At 38.4% G+C, this 23,083-nt stretch overlaps 1 protein-coding gene across 1 annotated transcript in view; it reads left to right on the plus strand.

Annotated features, from left to right (window-relative positions):
- Positions 1–23,083, plus strand: part of dmd (dystrophin) — a 128,957-nt gene that overhangs the window by 11,079 nt on the left and 94,795 nt on the right. The window contains exon 2 of the mRNA XM_088289733.1: positions 22,191–22,252. Within this exon, the coding sequence (XP_088145859.1) occupies positions 22,191–22,252 (62 nt within the window). The remainder of the gene's footprint in view (positions 1–22,190; positions 22,253–23,083) is intronic.

The following is a 23,083-nucleotide window of genomic DNA, read 5'->3' on the forward strand; positions in this document are numbered from 1 at the left end:
AGCAAAAAAAAAAAAACCTAGTTATGTCACACAAACCATACAGTGTGAATAAATTCTAAAGAGTGGCTTAAAAATCTTGTCCTGAAAGAATGGGAAAATTCAGTTTGAGGAAAAATCACGATTGCTAAATAATTTTCAAAAAGATGGATTGAATTGTTGAACCATACAAATTGATTCTAAATGAATCCAAGATTAATACATTACAAACTTGTTTTGGTAATCCCTATTTTTTTTTTTTTTTGTATATGTAGCTGCACTGCAGTCTGACTGCATCAGTGTGTAACAGGAAGAGCAAAAATGTTGCTAAGTGCTTCTCCTTCCTGCTTCTTCTATGGATGTTGGCCTGCCAGCCAATTAACGTGGCATCAAGATGACCCAGGAAACGAGCTGATATTCTGTTCCTAAACTGAAAATACACTTTTCAGAGCCAGCTAAATCAAGTCACCTCTGCTCTGATCTTTGCTCTCAATAACTGTCCCTCATTTAAGTTTGAAATGCACAAATCAAATAATGCTTGGCGGAATGTCTCTTCTATTACAGCTGGTTGTTTAATATGTTTAGTGCGCTTGTGAGAGCATTGGCGGGGTGGATCGCTTCTCCACCAAAGTTAGCTGAGGATAGGTTCCAGCTCACCTGTTTTACTATCGAGGATGAGTGGTAGTGATAATGGATCAAGTGGAAACACATTTACTTTCTCATAAAACAGTTCCACACTTTTGAGTTAGTTGCATGAGTGCGTCTTTCACTCTAGAGATGAAAATTCACCGTTAGTGTTTTGGGGGGAAAAAACTGCTACATTAAAACATTTCACTAATGGCGAAACAATGGATACAATTTCTAAATTTGCAGGATGCTGGTTAACAATATAATTTACATAAAAAAAATAAAAATATATATATATATAAATATATAAGCCTAATACCTTCTTCAATTCAGGGAAATTGAAAAAATAAACTTTGGGATTCTGAATTTCTAGTGTAGAATTTTGTGAAGTTGTCAGAGTGAATGTTTAAAAGACTCAAGTCGAAGTGTTTGGTACGTTAACAATTTTAGTTGAAGTATTGTTATTTAGATTGATTCATGATTGATTTGCCTTCATGTTGTGTGAGCCTATAAACCAATAAATTTATAATTAATTTGATATTGTTTATGGTAATGCAAATTATTTTATCGGTTGTGTTTTTTTATATTACACCAAATGGAAAGTGCTTTGTTTCAGCTTCAGCTGTTGTGAAATGCGCTGTATAAATATAGTTGTATTGCAATGTATTGTATTTTAAATCCCAGGGAAGACCTTGAAAAAATATTGCATATTAAATCACAATTGCAATATTGAGGAGAAAACTGAAATGACAATTAGATTACTTTTCAAACTCGTTCACTCCTTATTCTATTGTCTTCCATTCTAAGCCGCAAACTTTGTGGTTAGGCTGTACAAGGTCTGAGGAAGAACTCATTACATTTTGCTGCTGATTAATGTGACAGCTGGAGTAGGTTTCTCGGTGAATAATGCATGAATCCTAATGAATAAAAATTCTTGCATATGCAGCAGGTGGGTGGAAGTGCGTCTAGGTGAACCAATTTATTGCTGCTGATCCGAAGTTGTTAGCCTCCTCGTGTGGGAATCAGTTGGGGGCTCTCCTATGGCCTCCATCCAATCATATTTAACTTTAAAGTGACTCAGGGATGGAGAGCTCGTCTAATCCAAAGAAAGAGAGAGGAGGAGGAGGAGGAGTCAACGGCGCCGGGACTTCAACGGGACTATTTGTGATTTGTGACAACCGAGCGGGTTGCTTGACTCCCACTTGTCCCTCTTCAGAACCTCGCGGACGTTGTGATACTCGCGAAGCAGAAGTGGATTATCGCATTTTCACGAACGCGCCGTTCGACGGGCAACATTCGGAGGACGCCCGGCGTTCACCTGTTCGGTTTTGTTGAGCTGCGCGATCGGATTCAAGGCGGACAACAAACATGTTGGGGGCATGCTGGAGCGCCGCCTTACTCAGGTACGCCCTCTTTGTGTTACCCCCCCAAAAATAATATTAAATAAATGGCTGATCGCGTGTGACATTTTCAGTCCAACAAAGTCCGCTTGGGTGCCGGTTCCGGACATTTGTTGCTGCGCAGTTGACCGAACCGAAGCGAGCTCGAGCCGCTTCTTGAATAAAGTCCATATGCGCGCGCCAGGCGGGCTGCAAAACATTCCTCTGCATGTGCGCGCGCGTGCATGCGCGCGTGTTCCTTTGCAACAGGCGTGTGCGTCTCGCCTCCTCTACCTGTCTGCTCTTCTTTAGAATTTACCTGAAGGAATAAGACGCTCCCATCTTCCCTTGACTTGGATATCAAATCAATATTTCCTTTTGAATTGCACCGAAAGCCCATTAATTGGTACCTCCCCACCCATTTCTTGTTTCATGTTTTTTTATTTTAAAACTTGCACTGTATAGTCGAGCCCATATATTTATGGTTCGACAGCCTCCCATGCACCCAATTGCAGATTTGAACAAATATTTCAAGTATATATTTTTTAAATATATATTAATGGCAGTATATCCTTTTTAGTCAATATGTATTTTTCTTCAGGAGTACATTTCATGTCATAGCTCAAATGTAAGCCGAGCTGCAGCGTTAGCAGCGAATTAGCCTCAGTTAACGAAATTATCAGCATTACATCCTGTTAACCAGCTCAGTACTTGGCACACTTGTTGGGTGTTGTGTCCGTTGCATGCGCCACATGCCATAGTTCTGCTCCGCTAGTATAATTTAATAAAGTATCATTTTCCCTGTTTGGTGACTAGAAGTACTGTCTCTGTGACTGAAAATAGTAATTTTACGTGTTTTTGGGGAGGCTTGATAATCTCTTTAGACTCTCAGCTGTTTGAGAATTAGTTACAACACAAAAGCCATCCACAACATTGTAAAGCCTGGCAAGGTGAGCAGTGGCTCATTTGCTTGAGACAAACCAATTGATTTCAACCATTTTGTGGATGAGTTTGCTGTAATTCCTTTTCCTTTGTCATGTTTGGCCAAAGACCGTCAAACCCTGTTTTAAATTATCTCCTTTAATCCAGTGGGCCGTCATATTGCTAGTGTGGAATTTCATTCCTATTAAAACTCATTTTCTGCCATTGACAGTATAGAAGCCGAAACGTTCATACAGTTCATCTGGTTTGGCTGTGATAATAATTTCAAAGATAATAACAAAATAGATGGTACAGAAAGGGATGGATCGCAAAATCATTTGCTTTCTTGTGAAGCAGTGCTATACTGAAGGATAGTTTAGTTAGTATGCCAGACACTCAAAGACACTTACTATTTGACAAACAACTTTTGGGAAAAAAACATTTTTTCGCCTACCCACAAAACATTGTAAGCTTTTGAAAAATTGTCACCACCCGGAGGCATGCACTCACTTGCATTTGACTAATGAAGGAACACTGGATGCAACTTTAGAACTTGCAATATTCTGCTTGATGATGCATATAATGAACAATAAAAGCAAATATAAGGAGATATGTAAAAGCAACTGCTTGTTAATTTTGGAGAGGTTATACAAAAAAAATAAGGATTGGTTCAAGCTCAGCACGGACATTATCGTGAATAACTGGATGGGAGTAACAGGAAGTAAAAAGAAATCCACTCGATATTCTGAGCGAATGCTCAACATTGCAAAGTCATCATCCAGGCCTTGACAGCGTGAAAATGTGTGTTTATGCGGTGTGATGCGTCCCAGGCCACAGGTGCATGCTGGGATTTGTCACGCTGGCTCGGCTCAGCTCCACTCAGGTCCGTCATGATCCTCTTTTAGACAAGTCCACATATAATCTCGGTCTTCCCTGGCCTCCTTTTCTACCTTCCCTGCATAATCTTCATTTAACCACAACCCTCTAGCTACGTGTCTGTTAATTTCTTTTTGCCCAATTTATCCTACGCCGCTCTCTGTTGGTCTCATTTTGACACACTATGGTGTCTTGGTCTAGGGAGAACCCACTCGTCACGCCTTTTTTGTGGGGTGATCCGAGCTCAGGGGCAGTGAGAGGTGGGGGCATTCTTGAATGGCTCAGTCCTAATTTGGTTCAGCATCATACTTACTGCTTACCTTTATTACGGTCATTTGCATATCTACCACCTGCATATGCCTGCATTTCGTCATTGGAATTAACCCATTTACTGGCAGTCGTCCCCCGTGTTGCCAGCTGCTTTGGAGCATTTCGACTGATCTTTCAAGACCCGTAGAATATTGTGTTGTGTGACAATAAACAATAAGCACCAAAGCTACCAAAAAGAATGAGTAGACTGTCTTCTTTAACCAGGGAAAAAAAGTTGTTTTTAGCTCTTGTCACCAAAAGGTTTCAGACTATAAAAAGGGATTCTGGTGGCAAAATAATAATTTACTATGTTTACAGATATGCAACTAACAAACGTGCTGTGAGCGATGCTGGCTCACAACATAGCTCGAGTTTTTCCAAATGCCGTTCGTCATCGTTTCACGTCAATTATTTGCAGACATCCGCTATGAGCGGTTGGGCTCGGTCTCTGTATGCTGGGCATACTGGGGGTCCGCTGTGTTTACTGAATATGCACTGTAAAATTGAGCTGTTAATAGTTCTGCCAGACATGAAAGTTGATTTTTTTTTTTTTTATCATGCCCAATTAAAGTAAAGTATTACCACGAGCACGTTTTAATTTGACCATTGTGTTTTTTAATGAAGTTTTTTTTATAGTACATTAGATGATGAGACACATGTTGTTGAGAAGAACCTTAATTTGTCCCTTCTAAATAGTTGTTGGGAAATGTATCACCCGAGACAGAGTTTACCCCACAATAGGCAAATAATAAATAATAAATCACATTTTTTGAAAATACCTGTTTGTGACTTCAGTCAATAAAGAATGCACAAAAGCAGTTTATGAAGATGAAACTTAAAGGAGGCCTTTAAAATATACATAAAGTTTGTTTTCCTAAATTATATTAAATAACCTCTGATACTTAACATAAACTGAAGCTGTCTGAGTTCCAAATGTTGTAACATTTGTTAGGACGCTATTGCAATATGTTGTTTTAGCAATGCTTTGATTTACAGTAAGACAAGAATTTCCCCCCGGTAGCACCTCAAGCCAGGCTGCCAATGAGACGAGTGGTAATATTTTAAATCTTATGGGTTTATCAATCAACAAAGTTTTGTGGAGTTTGGTTTCAAGCTGTCTACAAAGCTATTTTTTCCCCTCAGGCTGAAGCCATGTCGAACATAAAAATGCTGCTTTGCCACCATTTAGTGGAATCTTGGGGGCCTCTTCAAATTGTTGTTTGTGTGTACAAGCAGGAGTACCCGAAATTACGTAAGAAATTAGGAAACTTACCTGGATGCAACCTTCAACCTTTACCAAAGGTTTCTCCTTACTAACCTTTTATGAGAGCATATTATCCTCAATTCTTTCCCATGCAACGTTTAAAATAAGGGCCAAGATGTTCGTTTTCACATTTGAGACTTTAAAAACATGTTAATAAACACACTTTCTCTCCCAAAAATATGAAAAATACTTTTTCTTTTTGCCAGCGGTGGATAGTCAATGAGGTCAGTAATCCAAATAATTGAAAACCATTATCAGTGATCCTTTCATAAAAATAATTAGTATCTGTATCTTTTTCATTTTTTTATTCACTAAATGTTTTCAAGGTTAAGTCCGCAAGGTAGAGACTTGTGTCACACAACAACTTCAGTTCGGAAAAGTGAAGTCAAATTCATTTGAAACAGTGCTGTCCTTTCCTATTTTGGAAAAGGAACCACATTCTCATCTCTTTGACCTGATGACATAATCTAACAAAGGTGAAGCAAAGGTGGCATAAAGATTAGAAGATTTTACTTCACGAAGACGTCCTTCGTGCCAAGACGCTGATGAAATGAGGGGAGGAGATTCGTTTAGTCAGGTCATAAGATTATTTCGTAGAAAATAGCGATGCACTCAAGTGCACATTATATAATCTACTCATTCAAAATACGTCTATGTACCTAGAAAAAAAAACCTTGGGGTCACGTTGTGTTCCTTTGAGTGCTGAGATTTCCTAGTTTATAAATGTAAAACATGCTACGTGGTCGCCTTCAAGTGACCGATAGCTTCATAGCACGTGACATTGCTGTTCGATCGTGTTTGATACACGGGTATACGAAAACTGTTTTGTTTTAAATAAACAGGAGTTTACTGACTAATGCTGCCATAATCCACAGTAGACGCAACAATATTTTAGCGTACTACAACAGGACATCGTGTGTGGCGTACCATCGGACGCACACCGTAACGTTTGCGTGATAACTGCAGCTAGCTTCCAGTCTCAACTGTCCCAGAAATTAAATTAGGCATCAGTCGCAATGTACTTCCTTTGTCACCGCTACGCTGTTATGAAATTGAGGCTTACATTGTATTAAGTAATTTGGCCAAATGCGCTCAATTTCGGAGTCTGTTGCTAAGGCTAGCACGGTTTATCCGTGAAACTACACTACCCTCAATCTTTCTGTTTTGGATCATGGATGACCCAGATTACCACTAATGCCAATGTGATGTACAGATAGGGCATTGTGCGTGTATGCATTTTTTTTTTTTAAATTTTTTGCAGCAGAGACATGAGAGAGCGGCTCTGTTTAACATGGCGTTGCGAATCAATACTTTTATTTTTTACATCGATGCTTGTTTTAAGAATTTTAAATCGATTGCATTTTTGATGACTCTCTACATCCCTAGTAGAAAAAATATTTCGCCACCACTTTGAGGCATCTATAGGCATTAGAACCCTTTTTTCTTTTTTTTTTTTTTAACTCAAATAGTGGGAGGGCACTTAATGTCCAGGTTGGTTATAGACCACTAAAATTGGGTATAAAGAGATTCTATTCTTTTTATTGCTTAATGTAAAATCCTGCGGCTGCATCTTTGCTATTTTATAACCATCATCCTAGATTTTGTTGCTTTAGGGGGATGAACATTTTCAGGTATCTGAGGATGATGGAGGAAGTGAGTCTAGGTGGAAAATAAATTTTTACAGCCCATGTCATAATGTTTACTTTATATTGCTGCTCTGGTGTGCGAGCGTGAGCGTGTGTGTGTCTCAGACTGTAATAGAACAACAGTCAGTCTGCTGCCATTTTCCTCCCTTCGTGGCCAATGTGCTGGGGGGCCTTGACTCCCCATTTAGCCTGCATCAGCATCAAACAGAAGAAAAATTACCTTGAAGCTGGCAAGTCCTTTTTATTTGTTGTGACGTCATTAAGCTTCAAGGAGAGTGTCATCATTTCCACTGTAGAAGTGACAGCCTTGGTCTTGGTCGAGCCAACCTATTGCAAACTGTTGCTTCATTTTGTCAATTTGAGTCTCCTGCACTACACGACCCAACTCCATTTACTCCTCCCATCCGCCCTACTCAAATTCAACTTTACCATAGTGGGGGTTCAAAGAGCAGCTGAAAGTTGTATTTTCATAAAAAAAAAAAAAAAAGAAATTAAATTCGTATGAAGAGTCTAATTTGAGAGAGGAAGTCTTGAGATACTACCACACACAAAAATGTATTTTGATTATTACTATAATGAGCAACATTAAAACGCAGTAAGAAGATTTTGGGTAAATGCGTTGTACTTAAAAGTTAAGTACAACTGCATCTTCAAAATAGTCGTGTACTTAAAGCTAATGGCAATCAAAAAATTAAACAGGCTGTAATCATAACAAACATTATTCTTTACTCAAATTATTTTAATCAAATTTGGGTTGCAAGGCATTTTCCATTGTGTGGCTGACTGCATCATTCCCAAGGGAAAAAAGCAGTTTTCCTGCCAAAGTTTTCATGCACAGATCCCAACCAGTCTATTTCTGTTTCTGCATTGTCAATCACGCCATACTCGAGCGTACTGCATCCGCACCGCCCTAAATTTGATGCAAATGAGGGATGACGCTAGGATTGGCTGGGAAAAGTCACAGCTGTACCACAATGGCACACATAGGCGCAAATGCCCAATTTTACTTGTGCAAAGTCAACAAAATAGTAAAAGATAACTCCAGCCATGCGCATAGTTAGCCGGCACTTTGCGCTAGACTTGTGCACCGCATGAAAATAGGACGTGCAGTGTAGAGTAAGTAGCTGAAGGTTTAGATTCAAGTGATTAATCGAGAGTCAATTCCACGATGGTGACAGAATTCCCGACAATCAAAACAATCAAATGATCTGACATGCATTGCTGAGACTGTATTGGACTTGAGGTCAAAGACACGGCAGCAAAATGATGGAGAGAAAAAAATAGTAAAATAAGGAGAAGCCTTTTGATCAGAATACATCAGAGCTTCGCCTTCCAAAACAAACACTAACTGATTTGCCAATACTCCTCTGTGAAGCGCATCCTTTTGCGGAGTTGAAACACTGAAAACAGGTCTCATTAATACCGTAACAGATAACACCTAATGTGAAAAATCCACCTTTTAAGGTCACCGGTGGGCATTTCTTCAAACTGCGCTCAGCATGAAGCTCTCATCCCTGCCTTGATTTCGATTTATTTTCCATTCAGTTTAGCTCAGCTCAACACGGGCATGATAAACAAAGGCTGCAACACATTTTGGCAGTCTCCAACAATTGGTTGGGAAAATAAACCACGGCAGCATCTTTGGGGGATGTTTGACAAGCAGAGCATCGCGGAAGCTTGCATGCTACACTGCTTTCTAAAACGAATAGCATCATGTTGTTACCATGGTCATCTTAAATGGCCGATATCAGTGGTCGAATGATAACATCTTACTTTTTTTTTTTTTTTTACGGTTTGAAATAACGTTTTGGTGGGGACGCTTTTTGTTACCATGACAACAAGGCGGACTATCTCAGTCTTGGGAAGTTAATGACTTTTCTGACCTTTCCAGCATCTAATAAAGCGACTTGTTGCAGCGTAATTGGAGACTTACGGACATTTTGAGGCCTCCAGAGCTGGAGATGCCCCCCCCCCCTCTTCTCATGCAGATTGCAAATGTAAACAAATCACTAGCTAATTTAACCATACCCCCCTTAAAGATTCGATTGTACTGTATGTTCACCTGTGGAGCCAGGCATCAACAAGCTAGCGAATTACTGTTAATTAGTGATGTGAATTTGGTCCTGTGGTGCATATAGGTCGCTTGCAAACTAATTTTTGGAAGTAAGCAGCGAACAAAAAAGAGATTATTTAAATTTGGATTATTTTTGTCCCTCAATTATCAATATAAAATTAAATTAAAAAGTCAATTTTATATAATATCTGCCCTTCAAAGAGGGATATACAGTAAACCCTTGCAAAAACAATGTTAAAGCATATATTAACTCATTCACTGCCATTGACGGATAAAGACGTAAAAAATCTTTTTTTTTTTTTTCGACTGGAAGTGAATGAGTTAATAGTAAAACAGTAAATATTGTACAAACTCTTATCTCAAAACACTTTAATATAATTTTAAACTTATCTTCTATAATCGCCCTTAGAAATGATTGCATACAGACGATTTGATGATGAAAAATGCGCCACGCATTTTAGAGGAGGCATATCACATCAGAATACTTCCATGACACCAACTACCACATTTGTGTTGACCAGGGCGTTGGCGCCATCTTTTGGCATCTTAGGGAGATTTGTTAAAAAGAAAAACTGGACTGGAGAGTAGAGTCTGCTCGCCTTGCACTGCTGGACAACTGAGCTGTGATCACTGTACAGAAGGAGCATGAAGGTTAACAGAAAAGTGGTTACATCTTGCTATCCTGCATAATCGAATGTCCTATCTTGCCTTGTTGGTCACCGCCTGCCTGTTGCCTGCCTTGATTAAGTGACAATCCCCAAATTCGGGCACCTCCATGTTTTAATGTCTTGCGGAGCCCAAATTCCATTTCCTCTCCTTTTCATTTTTGAGCTCATGTGACAGAGCAATTTGCTTTCAGATAATCATCTGTCAAGCCCACTCTCGGGCTGATGTATTTGCTTTTTATGATTTCTGGAACACACAGAAAGAATTTTGACAGTGTTGCCAAATTTGGACAACATTAAAAAGGAAATTTTTGACTGTTGTTGGATCAGTGGGCTTTTGGCACAAACATTGCAGCATTTCCATTTCCTAGCATAATCATCCATTATCCAAGCCGCTTCTCCTCACGAGGGTCTCGGGCACTGGAGCCTACCCCAGCTGTCTACGGGCAGCAGGCGGGTGCAACCTGAACTGGAGAAATGGAGAATGAAAAAGAAAATGCATCATGAGGGAGAAAAAAATACTAATAAATAAGTCGCATTGTTTGCAGGTAATTCGTTTTTTACAAATTACTTGATCCAAAACCAACATTTCATCTTGGAAGTCAAGTTAGAACGTTAAAAGAACATATTTGGGTTGACCTCCGCTTCAAAATATAAACGTCTATAAAATATGAAGCTTTCCGAAATGACTGCCAAATTGCTGCTTTTCCAATTTGAACAATGCATTCCACTACATTGTGATGCCAATTTGAATGAATTTAATTATTCATCCCAAATCCGAATGCATTACGATAATGATCAACTATATGTCACATAACCACAACATTAGAAAATAAATTTACCTTATATCTTCATATCCGTGGATGTAAAAGCGGCATACATTAAGGCCTTTCTCTAATTTGTTTCTTGGGCAAGTCCTGCATGGCGTGTGGAATAATGCAAATTTTCAAAACCGAAAAAGACAGATTCGTGTTTGGACAACATGGGAGATTATGTTTGTACTCCTTGTAGCAGTATCGTTTGCTTGTTGTTGACCCTGCAGACACCGGGCATATGCAAATATGCAATAACATGAGTGTGATGGCTCACCTCTCTCAGCCATCACACAATAAATACTTTGGACGCTCAATATCATTAACTTCTCAGCCTTTGCATAATAGCCTCGCTTCCCTGCTTCCCTCTGGGCAGCAGAATGTTTGCGAAATGAAGTGAACATATTGAGGATGGCGCGGCATTTGGCTTGGTTTTATACATCATGGTTCAAGAGACACAATTACACTTTTATTTTCGCCTTTGCATTTGAACAAGTGGCATGGCAGTGGAAGCATCAAAACGGAAGGGGTCATGCATTTTTTTGTTCAGTCTCATACTGTGAAAGGCAGAACAAATCCAGATTTCAGATGCATATGTCAGTCTGTTGAGATGAGATCACCGTCACTTCATGAGAAAGGATGATCATGAGTCACACTGTATTTGCTGATGTGTTACAGCTTGCTATATTTCCAAGATAATAGTTCCGAACTTCCAGTTACCTTCGAATGGTAATTTTGTACCATTTAGATTTTTTTTTTTTGTTGTTTTGGACTTGCACGTCCAACAAGTGAACTTTCTTCCCGTGTATATTTTTGTGACCCAAAGGGGAAGTCGAAGAACTTTGAGAACTTGAACATCAGAAATAGACAAAATCATCAGTCACAAAATTTGGACCAGAGAAAGCGAACTGATATCATGAATCCATCTGAATTTTGTGCAGTCTTGTATTTTGTTTGCTTCCCTCTACAATTTGTAATGTGCAAACATTGTGGATTTTTCAATCAATTAGGATAAACTGGGTACAGCGCCTCAAGCTAGCGAAATTCTATTCCTTACAATATGTGTCATATGGTGGTTTTAACCATGTAAGCAAATATTTGAGGAAAAAAATGAGACAGCCCAAGCACAAATGAGAACATATGGTTGGGGAAACCTCAGCACTGATTCACTTCACTCATCCATCACAGGAAATTTAAGCAATTTCGTAAAGATGCTGATAACACACCGGATTGGAGAAAACCAGATTTTTTTTTTGGTTTTACAAACGTGATATTACACAGGAATATATTTAATCCATTGATCTTTTTTTGTTCCATTCAGACAAGTGTTGTTTTGGGCTGCATTTGACAAGTCCACTTTAGCGATGACAGCCTGCACTGCATTAGTTTTCATTGTGTTAACTCACATCCGTTGATTACTTTGACAAGGATGACAAATTCCGATTGTTTGGCGACCATACATTTTTTTTGAATGTATGATAACCCCGGAGTACGTAATCCACTACAATATCCCGATTCAGACTCTACGCCCCAGGATCCTGATGGATTTCTATTTTCTTCTATTTTTATTTGCAGCATCCAAAGCCTACCATGTATTGTTTTTATTGAATTGAATTGTTCTGAAGAGCTGTAAACACTCAGGGCCATTCCTTCGACTTCCAAAAAACGCTGCCACCACCTGTAATCGAATCACTTCACCTCTTTACGTTAGCTCACATTTTTCATCTGCGTTATGTCCTCATTGCAAGGCCTTAGCATCGCCCCCGCTTAATAGGACAAAAGATGTACAGTAAAGCCCCAAATATTAATGGTTTGGCCTTTTTTGATTTGTTTATTCACAGAATTATTTATTTATTTATTTTTTAATTGTTCAGACAATGGAGGTTATTTTTTTTACCTGTACTAGTTTCAACGTTCAACTGCCATTGCAAATTATTCTCTGGATCAAATGTCTTGTGGTCAGTATATTAGAAGATTTTGAAGTCCTTTTTTTTTTTTTTTTTTTAGTATGTGGATTTACTATTACAGTAGGTTCTCTAACAGTTTTTTGACCAAATTGTTGAGTGTGAATGTAATTGTGGTATGGTTGTTATCATCATGGACTGTGGGTTTATTTTTTTTTAATGTTTTGGTGACTTTTTTTTCATAATTTTGTGGACTAGTTGCCACTCTGGAATTTTTGTGTGCTTGTGCGAGGTTAAGTAATCAACTTGTCATGTCGCAGGTATGCAATTTCTCCTCCTTGTCTTGCAGCTCTAAGTTTAGGCACCAGTTCTTTTCTTTTCCTTTTTACAGCATCAGTGTTGTCCTCTTTTATGACGCTGTAACACCGGTGATGCAACACAGTGGTAAACATGGCCCTGTCACAGCTTTTTTGGGATGTGTTGCAGCCATACATTTCTAAGTTCTTGACTATTTGCTAAAAACAATCTATGGTTGCTTTTAAAGTTCACTGTCATCTTTACCCATATTGGCACGTGGTATTGAAATTGCACGTTAAAATGTGACAGGGAAAGTTGCAAACAGTCTGTGTTGCACAAATACAATTCTTCATAAATCCTCTTTGTATTTGTGATTCGATTTTATTCTGCCCAATTTTACATCTGGATCTCCAATTAAACACAACCGAAACAGTGATAGGGCAGAAGTGAACCGTGGACAATTTACAGATTGGTATGTGCATTCATGTGATGCGAGGAGCAAGGAGTCTATCTGTTTTGTTGAGCTCCACCCCTCCACAAATCCTCTCTGATCCCTCAAGCCAGTTAGGGCTGAGAAGTGAAAATCAGGAAGCAAATTGCTCTTTTGGTGAAAGAAGGGTCAGCATCTGCCTGTTCAAATCAGGTGTCAGGCTACGGCGCACTTCTGGCCACTATTGTTGACAGCCAATTTTAAATTATTTATTTATTTATTTTATTTTGGGTGGGAGGCGGGGGGATCTTTTACAAGCCTCCACAATAAATTTGGCCGGCATTAGAACTTTTTAAATTGGAATTCTAAACTAAGTTATTGAAAAATGCTGATACAATTAAGAAAAATAAATACATCTTATTAAATACTAATTGATAGTAGTAGAACAAAATTGCATACATTTGTGATGCTTTAATGTCTTATGCTCGTATTTTGGTTGAATAATTGTGATTATCTCACATTGGTTGAGGACTTTAACTAGTCATGATGGTGTACTATTGCTATTATTTCTTAAATTAGTTTTGGACTATTACAACTAGGCCTGAAACGGGTTCTAGAGTAATTTGGGAAAATGCTCAAGGCTTTTTTTCCCCCGCTTCGAGTACCGGCGTAGTTACGACACTGCCCAGAAGAAGTCAGAACAACAATTATTTATGTTATGCATGACCGTAACACACCACCAATGGACATCAATGCCAAGGTGCTCTTTGATTTTGAAGTTATTCCCGGCTTGACTGCCTTTCAGACTTTGTCTGCTGCACGTCTTGTTGTTTTAGCTGGCAGAATCTCTACTGTGGTTCTGATGTCGCTTTGTCTCATAGACCCAAATCTATGCCTATGGGGAGAGGTTTGTATGAAATCTTACTGTTTCTATAATGTTTAAATGTTAGTAGAAAATAAAAATGAAAACCAGTTGGCCACTCCTTATGAAGTAAAAATGTGGATTTTTTTTTGTCTTCAGTGTTTATAACCACGAAGAAATATATATATCAGTAGTTATTTTTTATCTGAATACCAGATTATTCACTATAATTTTCATTTGAATATCTAAATTAGTGATAGGCCGATATGCTTTTTTCAGGGCCAATACCGATTAGTAGTAGTCATGGAGGCCGATAAACGATATTTGAAGCCGATATTCATTTGTAGAAAAAAAGGGGTAAAATGGTGTCAAAACTTTGCAAAATAAAAACTCCTAAACTTGGCTTAGTTCAAATGCCTTTGAAAACATATTTGTCAAACAACTTTAGTGATTTACAACATGTTGAAGCTTTATTAGAACTTAGAAAATTGACAACTTTTTTTTTTTTTTAAATTCCAACAAAAAGCGCAAGGTGCTCCCAGTCTCAGCTGTATGTCTTAAGATTCAATGAAAACATGCAACTCCTTAAAGTTTACTACGATAAATATTTTTCTAAAAATCCGCCATAACTGTAATGTTTATCTTTCACACATCTTTGTTTTCAAATTCAATAACAGAAAAGTGCAGCGACTAGCCAGGAAAATAAACATCTCACGAACGCGGCTGTGTCTCCTCTCCACTGCCTTTTTGTGGGTGTTCTGTTCAGTGTCATTGTGTGTCACACACTGACTTTCTGTGTAAGCAGAAAAAGTGAATTGTTATTTTTTTTTTTTGCTCGAAATGTTTCACTTGCAATACTTCACCGTCAATTTTGTATGGAGCGGTGGTTGCATTAAAGTGCTATTTATTTATAAATAAAGTTGAGCTTAGTTTCCCTATCAGTATTATCATCAAATGTATTTACGTCTGAAGCCATGTTGTTCAAGTAGCAAATTACCTCTGCAATGTGACAATGGGGGAGTGATTAGATTCAGCCTCAAGGCAAGGCAGCTTACTGTGGCGAGTCGAACTGTCCCTTTTGTTTATATGACGTAATGTTACAAGTGGTAGTTAACTGTCATTTATTAAAATTTAGGCAAAGTCAGCACCTCCTTCTGCTCGCGCTCTCTTGTGGCTGCATCCCTATTTGCAACTACTACTATTGCTACTAGTACGAACAAAATGCACATTGACAATAACAACGTTCTTATTTTATAAAGTAGGAGATGCCATTAAAACCTACACAAAATGTAAAATCACATTGTCCAGTCGACCCCGAGAGTTGATTTTAAAAACAGAAGCAGATAAATAAAACATGTACCTTGGCTAAGGTTTGACTTTTGAAAAGATATCCTCGCACTGCAGGATTTGTGAGGGTGCTTAATAATCAGGACAAAAAAAAAAAAAACACACAGCTAAATATGTATGTTTACTTACTAGTTACATAATTTGTCATAGTATAGTTTATGAATATTATTAATGTATTCATTTTTAACTGTTGTATATTGCTCACTGACTGTTCTCAAACCAAGTAGCACCTCAATAAATAGCTTAGCTCGCCAAGTAATTCCACAATGACTGAAATTCAAACACGGTAGTGTAGTAGGCCAAAGTGCTCTTTAAAAAAAAAAAAAAAAAAAGGAAGCAGAGGCTTTATTCCTGAACAGTATGTTTAGTATTACTGTAAGCCAATGGAACAGTTTAACCCTTGATCTGAAATGAATGGTTGAATGAACTGCTGCATCTTTATTTATTTATTTATTTGATGCACTTAATTGATCATTTATACTACAGTATCTTTTAAGAGCATTTAGAGCTAGACAAAAACTGGTATGGTATATAGAAAATCCACTTATATTTATGTCATCAAAAATCCATTTACATTTTTGTCACCAAGCAGTCAAAAGATGAACTTGCGAGGGTCAGTAGGGTCATTTCAGCTGAGAATATGATTACGTGCCATCTATGTGTTTAAGTATAAACATACATTTATCAGCTACACTCGTTTTTCAAAGCATTTTCCATATACAACACATCCATCTGATAGCAGTGTGACTAATCCTTCTTTAAAGAATATTCAAACAATCTTAGAGTTAGACGGATATAGAGGAACTACACAAAGCCGCGGGTAAATGATGAAAGGGTTTGATAGCAGGGGACATTTGATGCGAGAATTTGATCTGATTGAAGAGCTTGAACATCCCTTACAGCTGCAGCAAGACAAACCTTTTAGCTGGACAAAGCTATCTTGGTATGACGTGAATTCTGACACTGCTGCTGATATGAAGAGCCCGCTTTATGCATTGTTTCTCGTCCCGTACTCATCATGCTGCTAAATATTTTGTAGAGTGTATGCTTACATTGCTACTTTTTTTTTCTTTGATACACAGACCGAGACCGTGACTCAATAATTAGACTACATTTATATATTCATTTTTCCAAACAGTTACATGAACAGTAAATTAAAGCATATTGCTGCTTTAACATGTCACATTATCTCATGGGCATCTTTTTTCGATTTGGATAAATGCTTAAAAAAACTGGCATGAAATAAAAACCCCTTGCCAGGCTTCCTCTCTGATAAAACACAAGAAGAGGGAGAAAAGTCTGACTTTATGAAGATGTAAACCGCTGAGTGAAAATGTTGGGAGGATATTATATTGGGGGAGGCAGACAATATATGAGTGAAAACGGACCTTTTAAAATGTAAACAACTCCAAACTCATTTCTATTAGTCACATCTGTAAAATGTGGTTTGGAATCAGTTTTCATCAAGACCGATCGTTGAACCAGATATCTGAATTGTGTTCCACGGTCCATCACTCAGACACCAACTTTGATTCAAAAGGGTTGAAGCTTAGAAAGTAGGAAGAGCGTGACGAATCACCACCTACCGACCCCCTGGACTTACAAAATGAATTTATTACATGACTCAGGTCATAACTTGTAGATTTTTACGCTTTATCGACTTGTACTGTATTTCAAATCTGTTTTTCCCATGGAATCTAATTGACATGCCATTAATACAGGATGTTCTAGACCTCCCAAAACACCACACCTTTTATTTTTTTTTCAAAAAGGGCAAAAGAACAGCATTTTATTTAAAAAATAAATAAATAAATAAAGCCGAATGTAATAAGATGGCTTCATAAAGTGTTACTACTCGGGCCTTAGATTTTATTTAGGCTGATGTTGATTCTGAAATTTGACAGAATAAAATTTCGTTGCTGATTGATTAACTGAATATTTAGCCATCCATTTTTCAAACCAATAATTAAAAAAATAAAATAACATTTCTTTGTTCTCTTAACTTTTACAACTATGAAGAGCTGAATTAAAGACACAAAATTTTAATGTTTTGCAATACTTCCAGTATTTGTTTAACTAATACTTACTTTACATGCTGTAGTATTTGTGTAATGAGTATGAGCCTTAAGATGCGTGTGGAAACAGATTCACAGCAGATACTTAAGTGTCCTAATTTTGTATTTGCGTATTTGACAATTTTTTTCCGTCCAGTATACATTTGAGAATGCATCTGCGACTGTGGCTCTCCTTGCCCATATGCGAGGGCATTAACTGCAAAAAAAAAAAAAAAAAAAAAAAAAGAAAAGAAAAATATGTGCATGCATACATTTCATTTTGACTTAAGAAGGCTTCAAGGGCCGGTCAGAGACTGTGGACAGGCTGGATGTGGCCCACCAGCAGTACTTTGCCTAGCTGTGCTGTGAGTCTTTAAGTTCATGTGTGAAGTCAATGGGTCAGGAAAAAAAACGAGCACCAAACACCAACCTCTGGTGCTCGTTTGAGAACCACACCAAAATTGTGGAAAAACAAAAAAATATTAAAAAAATATTTCCTTGAGTACATTTGGCCTGTAACTCATTGACATCATCAAACGTTTGTATTCTTCTACTGTGATGCTCTCTCAGGCTTTAACGTAACACTACTTTGTTTTGGGGGGTTATTCCCTCCAGTTTAGTGGGTAACGTGTACATGCTTTCAGGTCTGACTAGACCAGGGGTGGGCAAACTTTTTGACTGGCAGGCCACAATGGGTTCTAAAATTTGACCGAAGGGCCGGACCAGGAGCATATGGATGGAGTGTTTTGGTAACCTCACCTTATCTGAGAATAAAAATACATCTAATTTTAAATGAAAGTGGAAAAAAACAAAACAATAAAATATATGTCTTTGACACACCACAGCATTTAGAAAATGAAACATTAACAAGGTTTTTTCATTAAATTATTTTCAAGTTTGCCGGATTAAAACGTTTAACGGGCCGCATGTGGCCCCCGGGCCGCAGTTTGCCCACGCCTGGACTAGACCATTCGAAAATGTCTTGCTTTAGTATTTTTGGTCATTATTATCTTTTGTTGACAGACAATATTTGTGTGTATTTCTAAAGGTCTTTTCACACTGCACTCAGCTCTCCTGATGCTCACCGTTGGGCAGGGTTCATGGACGTTGGCGCTGCGGCGCAAATTTTACCATATTTCAAAGTGGTCACTTTATGGCCTACCAGGAATTAGCATGGATGCTTTTCTCTATTGTTGGCTTATTATTGTTCGCACTGTGAAATTACGAGTCGGTTGACGGCACGCTGCATCCTACTAAGAGCCGTGTGAAAGAACCTTTAAGTTCATTTTGCTGTTACTGTCGTGTCATTCCTCAATGAGGACTCGCGAGCCTGTCCCAGAAAAAGCAATGCAAGCCCAATCCAGGACACTCAGCACTGAGTTTCATAAATAAGCTTGTGTGAGATCGTAAGCATATGCTTTCTTTCTCGACGCCTCTCTCAGGCTTTCCATCATTTCTGTCTCATCAGTCCTTGAAACTTGATCCAAGAATTTTTCAAGCGCTTATCAGTACGGTTTCCTGTTCCAGTCTGGCTTCCTATCCTGCTTTCTAACGATTCATTTACATCTTCTTGTGTCACATCTAATTTCGTAAACAGTTATTTTGTGGCCGTCTTTCAAGCTCGCACAATGTATGACCTGTCACTCACATATTCGAATAGTTTTGTTCACATGAAAAATTAGTTCAAGCAAAAAGTTCTTTGAAGTTGTGTCCAGATCCAGATATAAATATCTGATAATAATAGCCTTGATTTCCTCTCATCTCATATTCATCTTCTGATGTCCAACCAAAAATATTTTCAGTTTGTAACAAAGATAAAGGTATAGGCTCTACACAGTTTAAATACCAAACACTTTGGGGTGGGAGTGTCGCTATACAGTTTCATCATTTGGAATCGAAGTGAAGCGGGAAAACATTTAATCATTTTAAATGAGTGTTTGCCAAACCAGAAGTTTTCTCCCACACTTTTTCTTTTAATTCTTTGAGGTGGAATGAACGAGAATTGCTGCCGTGCATGTACAATATCTGATTTGGTGCCAATAGAAGTTGTTTGATGACGTTTATGTATGTAATTTTGTGCCTGCATGGGTTTATGTCCGCTGATTTGGCAGTGATCTTAATCCCTGCAGGAGTGTAATGGTTAATCTGGAACAGGTGGAAGTGGGGAAAGCGGCTTAAATAGCTTTGTGTGGATGTGCATGTAACATTATGGTTGTCATGTGTTGCTTTATGTTGCAACGGATCCCTTAAACATTGCACGATAGACAGTATTAATAATCACAGTAGTATAACCCTTGAAGCAACACATGTAGACAAACATTATAACAATACTCTTGAACGGATACATTTTTTTTTTTTTTTTTTTTATTGTCCGTGGAAAACGACGACTATTACTGCAGCATACTGAGTCACTTACTTGTGTAACCCTGATTGGTTTGTGTCTGTAGGACTGTACATGAAGGAGCAAAAGGGCATTTTGATTCATTTCAATGGGGAAAGGTGATTTAACGACCAAGTGTATTGATTTGCAAGCTTGGTCAAGGCACTAATATATTGTCCACTCTGCACTGTATCTCTGAGATTTATGTCTACTTTTTTCCAGTTGGTACAAGAATGCAGCAAGCACAGTAATTTCTGATCCAATCCTGTAGCAGCTGTGAATTAGTCGAGTGATAATCTTTATAGAAGTTCTGTAAGTGATGATGTGCATATTGCAGTCAAAATAATGGGTAACACAAAGTTTATCTGTAAAAATTAGCAGAGTGGTACAGAGGCCAGATCATGTTGAGCATTAGATATTTTTTCAACATTGTAAAAAACTTTATATTATCTACCAATGTTTATATTAAATAATTTAATCTCATGACGGCCCGGTGGCCGACTGGTTAGCACGTTGGCCTCACTGTGCAGAGGTCCTGTGTTCGCTTCTGGCACCGGCCATCCTGTGTGGAGTTTGCATGTTCTCCCCGTGCCTGCGCAGGTTTCCTCCGGGTACTCCGGTTTCCTCCCACATTCCAAAAGCACGCATGGCAGGTTGATTGGTCACTCTCAATTGCTCCTTGGTATGAGTGTGAGTGTGAATGGTTGATCGTCTTTGTGTGCCCTGCGATTGGCTGGCAACCAGTTCAGGGAGTTCAGGGTGTACCGCGCCTATTGCCCGTTTACAGCTGGGATAGGCTCCAGCAACCCTTGCGACTCTTGTGAGATAATGGATGGATGGATGAATTTCTCCTCATTCTAGATGGGACAAAAATGTAAAAATTCATCTTTACACTCCTAACTTGTGCTACTGTAACCAAACCAACACAAAATTATAGTTGTGCAGGCTGCTCAACCAGTATTATAAAAAGCACAAAGAATTGTATGATTTAATATATTTTTTGTTTTTAAATTTTTTTATTTATATATATTTTTTATATAGTATGTGCAATATTTGATTCCTTAATAGTTTTGTATTATGTCTCTCCAAATTTAATGACATCGACTATCAAGGATCGCTACACCAGGTTGCCATATAACATTAACAATAATCACAATGTTAATTTAAGGCTAAATGTATTCATATTGCTGCTTTAAAAAGTGTGTTCTAGCCAAATTCCCCCGTTTCCTCTTCACCTTTCTGTCTCTCTTCCCTCCCATCACTTCCACCTCTAGCACATCTCTTGCTAACAATCCCATCTGATTGGATTTTGGTCTCATGATTTCATCCGTGGCTTACGGCCGTGACCGTTGCCAGGCAACTGATGCCCAATCCGTGACAAACGTGACAGTTGCAGTAGTGCCACGCGGACCAAAGAGATGGATCTCTTGTTTGCCCTCACGGGACTTCTGCTTACACTTTGCTGAACTCCATTAGGGTGGTGACAGGCCGTTTGAGACTGACGGCTTCAGACATCCAGCCCCTGTATTCTGAAATCATTCAATGATAACATCTGCTTTTTTGCATGCATGTATATGTGTGTGTGGGGGTGTGCATGTGTGTGTAATATATATGTATAAATGTGTGTATGTATGTATTTATTTATTTATTTATATGAATAGCAACATTTGATTCTAGTTGCTGCAAAAAGGAGTTCTTGGATTTCCTGGTCATCTAAAATGACAATCCGTTTGTTCCCCTGTACATATTAATGTGACATCCTAACAGTGTGATGCCCGAAGGTAGTATGGTTTATTTCTGGTACAATTTAAAGAGTTATGTGGAAATGTGACACTAGTTCCCACTCAGTGAAGATCGGAATTTGCGTGAAAACCGGTGTCCAGTCTTGACTGAAGAAGCCCTTTCACCAAAAGTCTGGTGGGATGGGCCCTTTGACTCTAGACAGGACACGTTTTATAGCATATGGATGGATGGAAAGGGAATGCAACTACAGTTTTAGTTTTTCTTTCTTTCTTTTCTTTTTTTTTTTTTTTTTGCTAGACTGTGAATGTATTGATCGTCCACTGACTACAGTAAAAGGAACAAAATCATGAGAGGACTCCGGTTTGACGAGTCCTGCGTTGATCACACTGACAGGAAAAATGATCATTAGTAGTGTGATGATTGATGAGATGAGAATGCAATTAACCCCGAGCTTGATTGGAGAAGCCTGTCATGCTGAGCACAACTTTGTGTGCGTGCGTGCGTGTGTAGGAGTGTCTGCGTGTGTGTGTGTGCGTGCGTGTATAATATCCTTGTATCTATTTCTAAATTCATTGTGAGAAGCCATGCTGATTCTGTACTTTAATGTGTTCTTCTCACTGTTAGATGAAAGAGAAGATGTGCAGAAGAAGACTTTCACAAAATGGGTCAACTCACAGTTATCTAAGGTAAGACAGATTTCGACTTAATGCTTCATCATTAAAGAATAGAATGCAAAATCAAGTCATTTCAGGTCCATCATAATTCCAGGATATAAACCTGTCCAGTGTGGAAGCAAACAATTGTTTATCAATTTCATTTCCTAGTCTGCAAATGATGGAGTGGAGTGGAAAGACAGTCCCTATGAATGAATGTGGTCATTTGCACTTGCCACTGTAGCTCCCCCAAGTTGCTTGGGCTGCAAACAAATAACTGGAATAATTGCATTACAAAAAAAGAATTTTAAGCAAATATCTGCCTCAAATGTTGTTAGTTCCCATGTCTAGTTGCCCTTGAAAATGATCGAAGATAAACACAGCCGCTGCTTTATTGAACAAACAGTAAAAAAACAAACAAACAAATGCCAAATAACCACATTTATATACGAGCTGCCGAAGGCCATAACTCACAGAGTGACTCATCACGCAGACTGCCTAATAACGGAATAGCCAGTGAACAGCCAGCCAACTCTACATTAACATTCACTGACGTCCATGTCACTCCACAGGCCTGGCCTTTAAAGCCATACTCACTCAAAGTCACAGATACTACAGTGCAATGTGAGGATGACGACCTCAAGTTGGCAAAAGAAAAACCTTCATGTCTGTTTAAAATTGAAAAGTTAATAATATCTGATTCATTTTGAAGAATTGATTGAGTAATTGATCGCCCACTCTATTCTAAAAATATTTGATAGGAGGAGCCTTACTTGCTCAGGCAGTGCAGCGCATCTAGAATGGCACAACAGTGCCGTGGTCAGATTTATATAACTCACGGTGTCTAGCACATTGAGGAGATGC

Source organism: Idiotropiscis lumnitzeri, chromosome 3 (assembly GCF_059441095.1).
Source record: "Idiotropiscis lumnitzeri isolate Australia: NSW breed Sydney's pygmy pipehorse chromosome 3, RoL_Ilum_1.0, whole genome shotgun sequence".
NCBI classification, from domain to species: Eukaryota; Metazoa; Chordata; class Actinopteri; order Syngnathiformes; family Syngnathidae; genus Idiotropiscis; species Idiotropiscis lumnitzeri.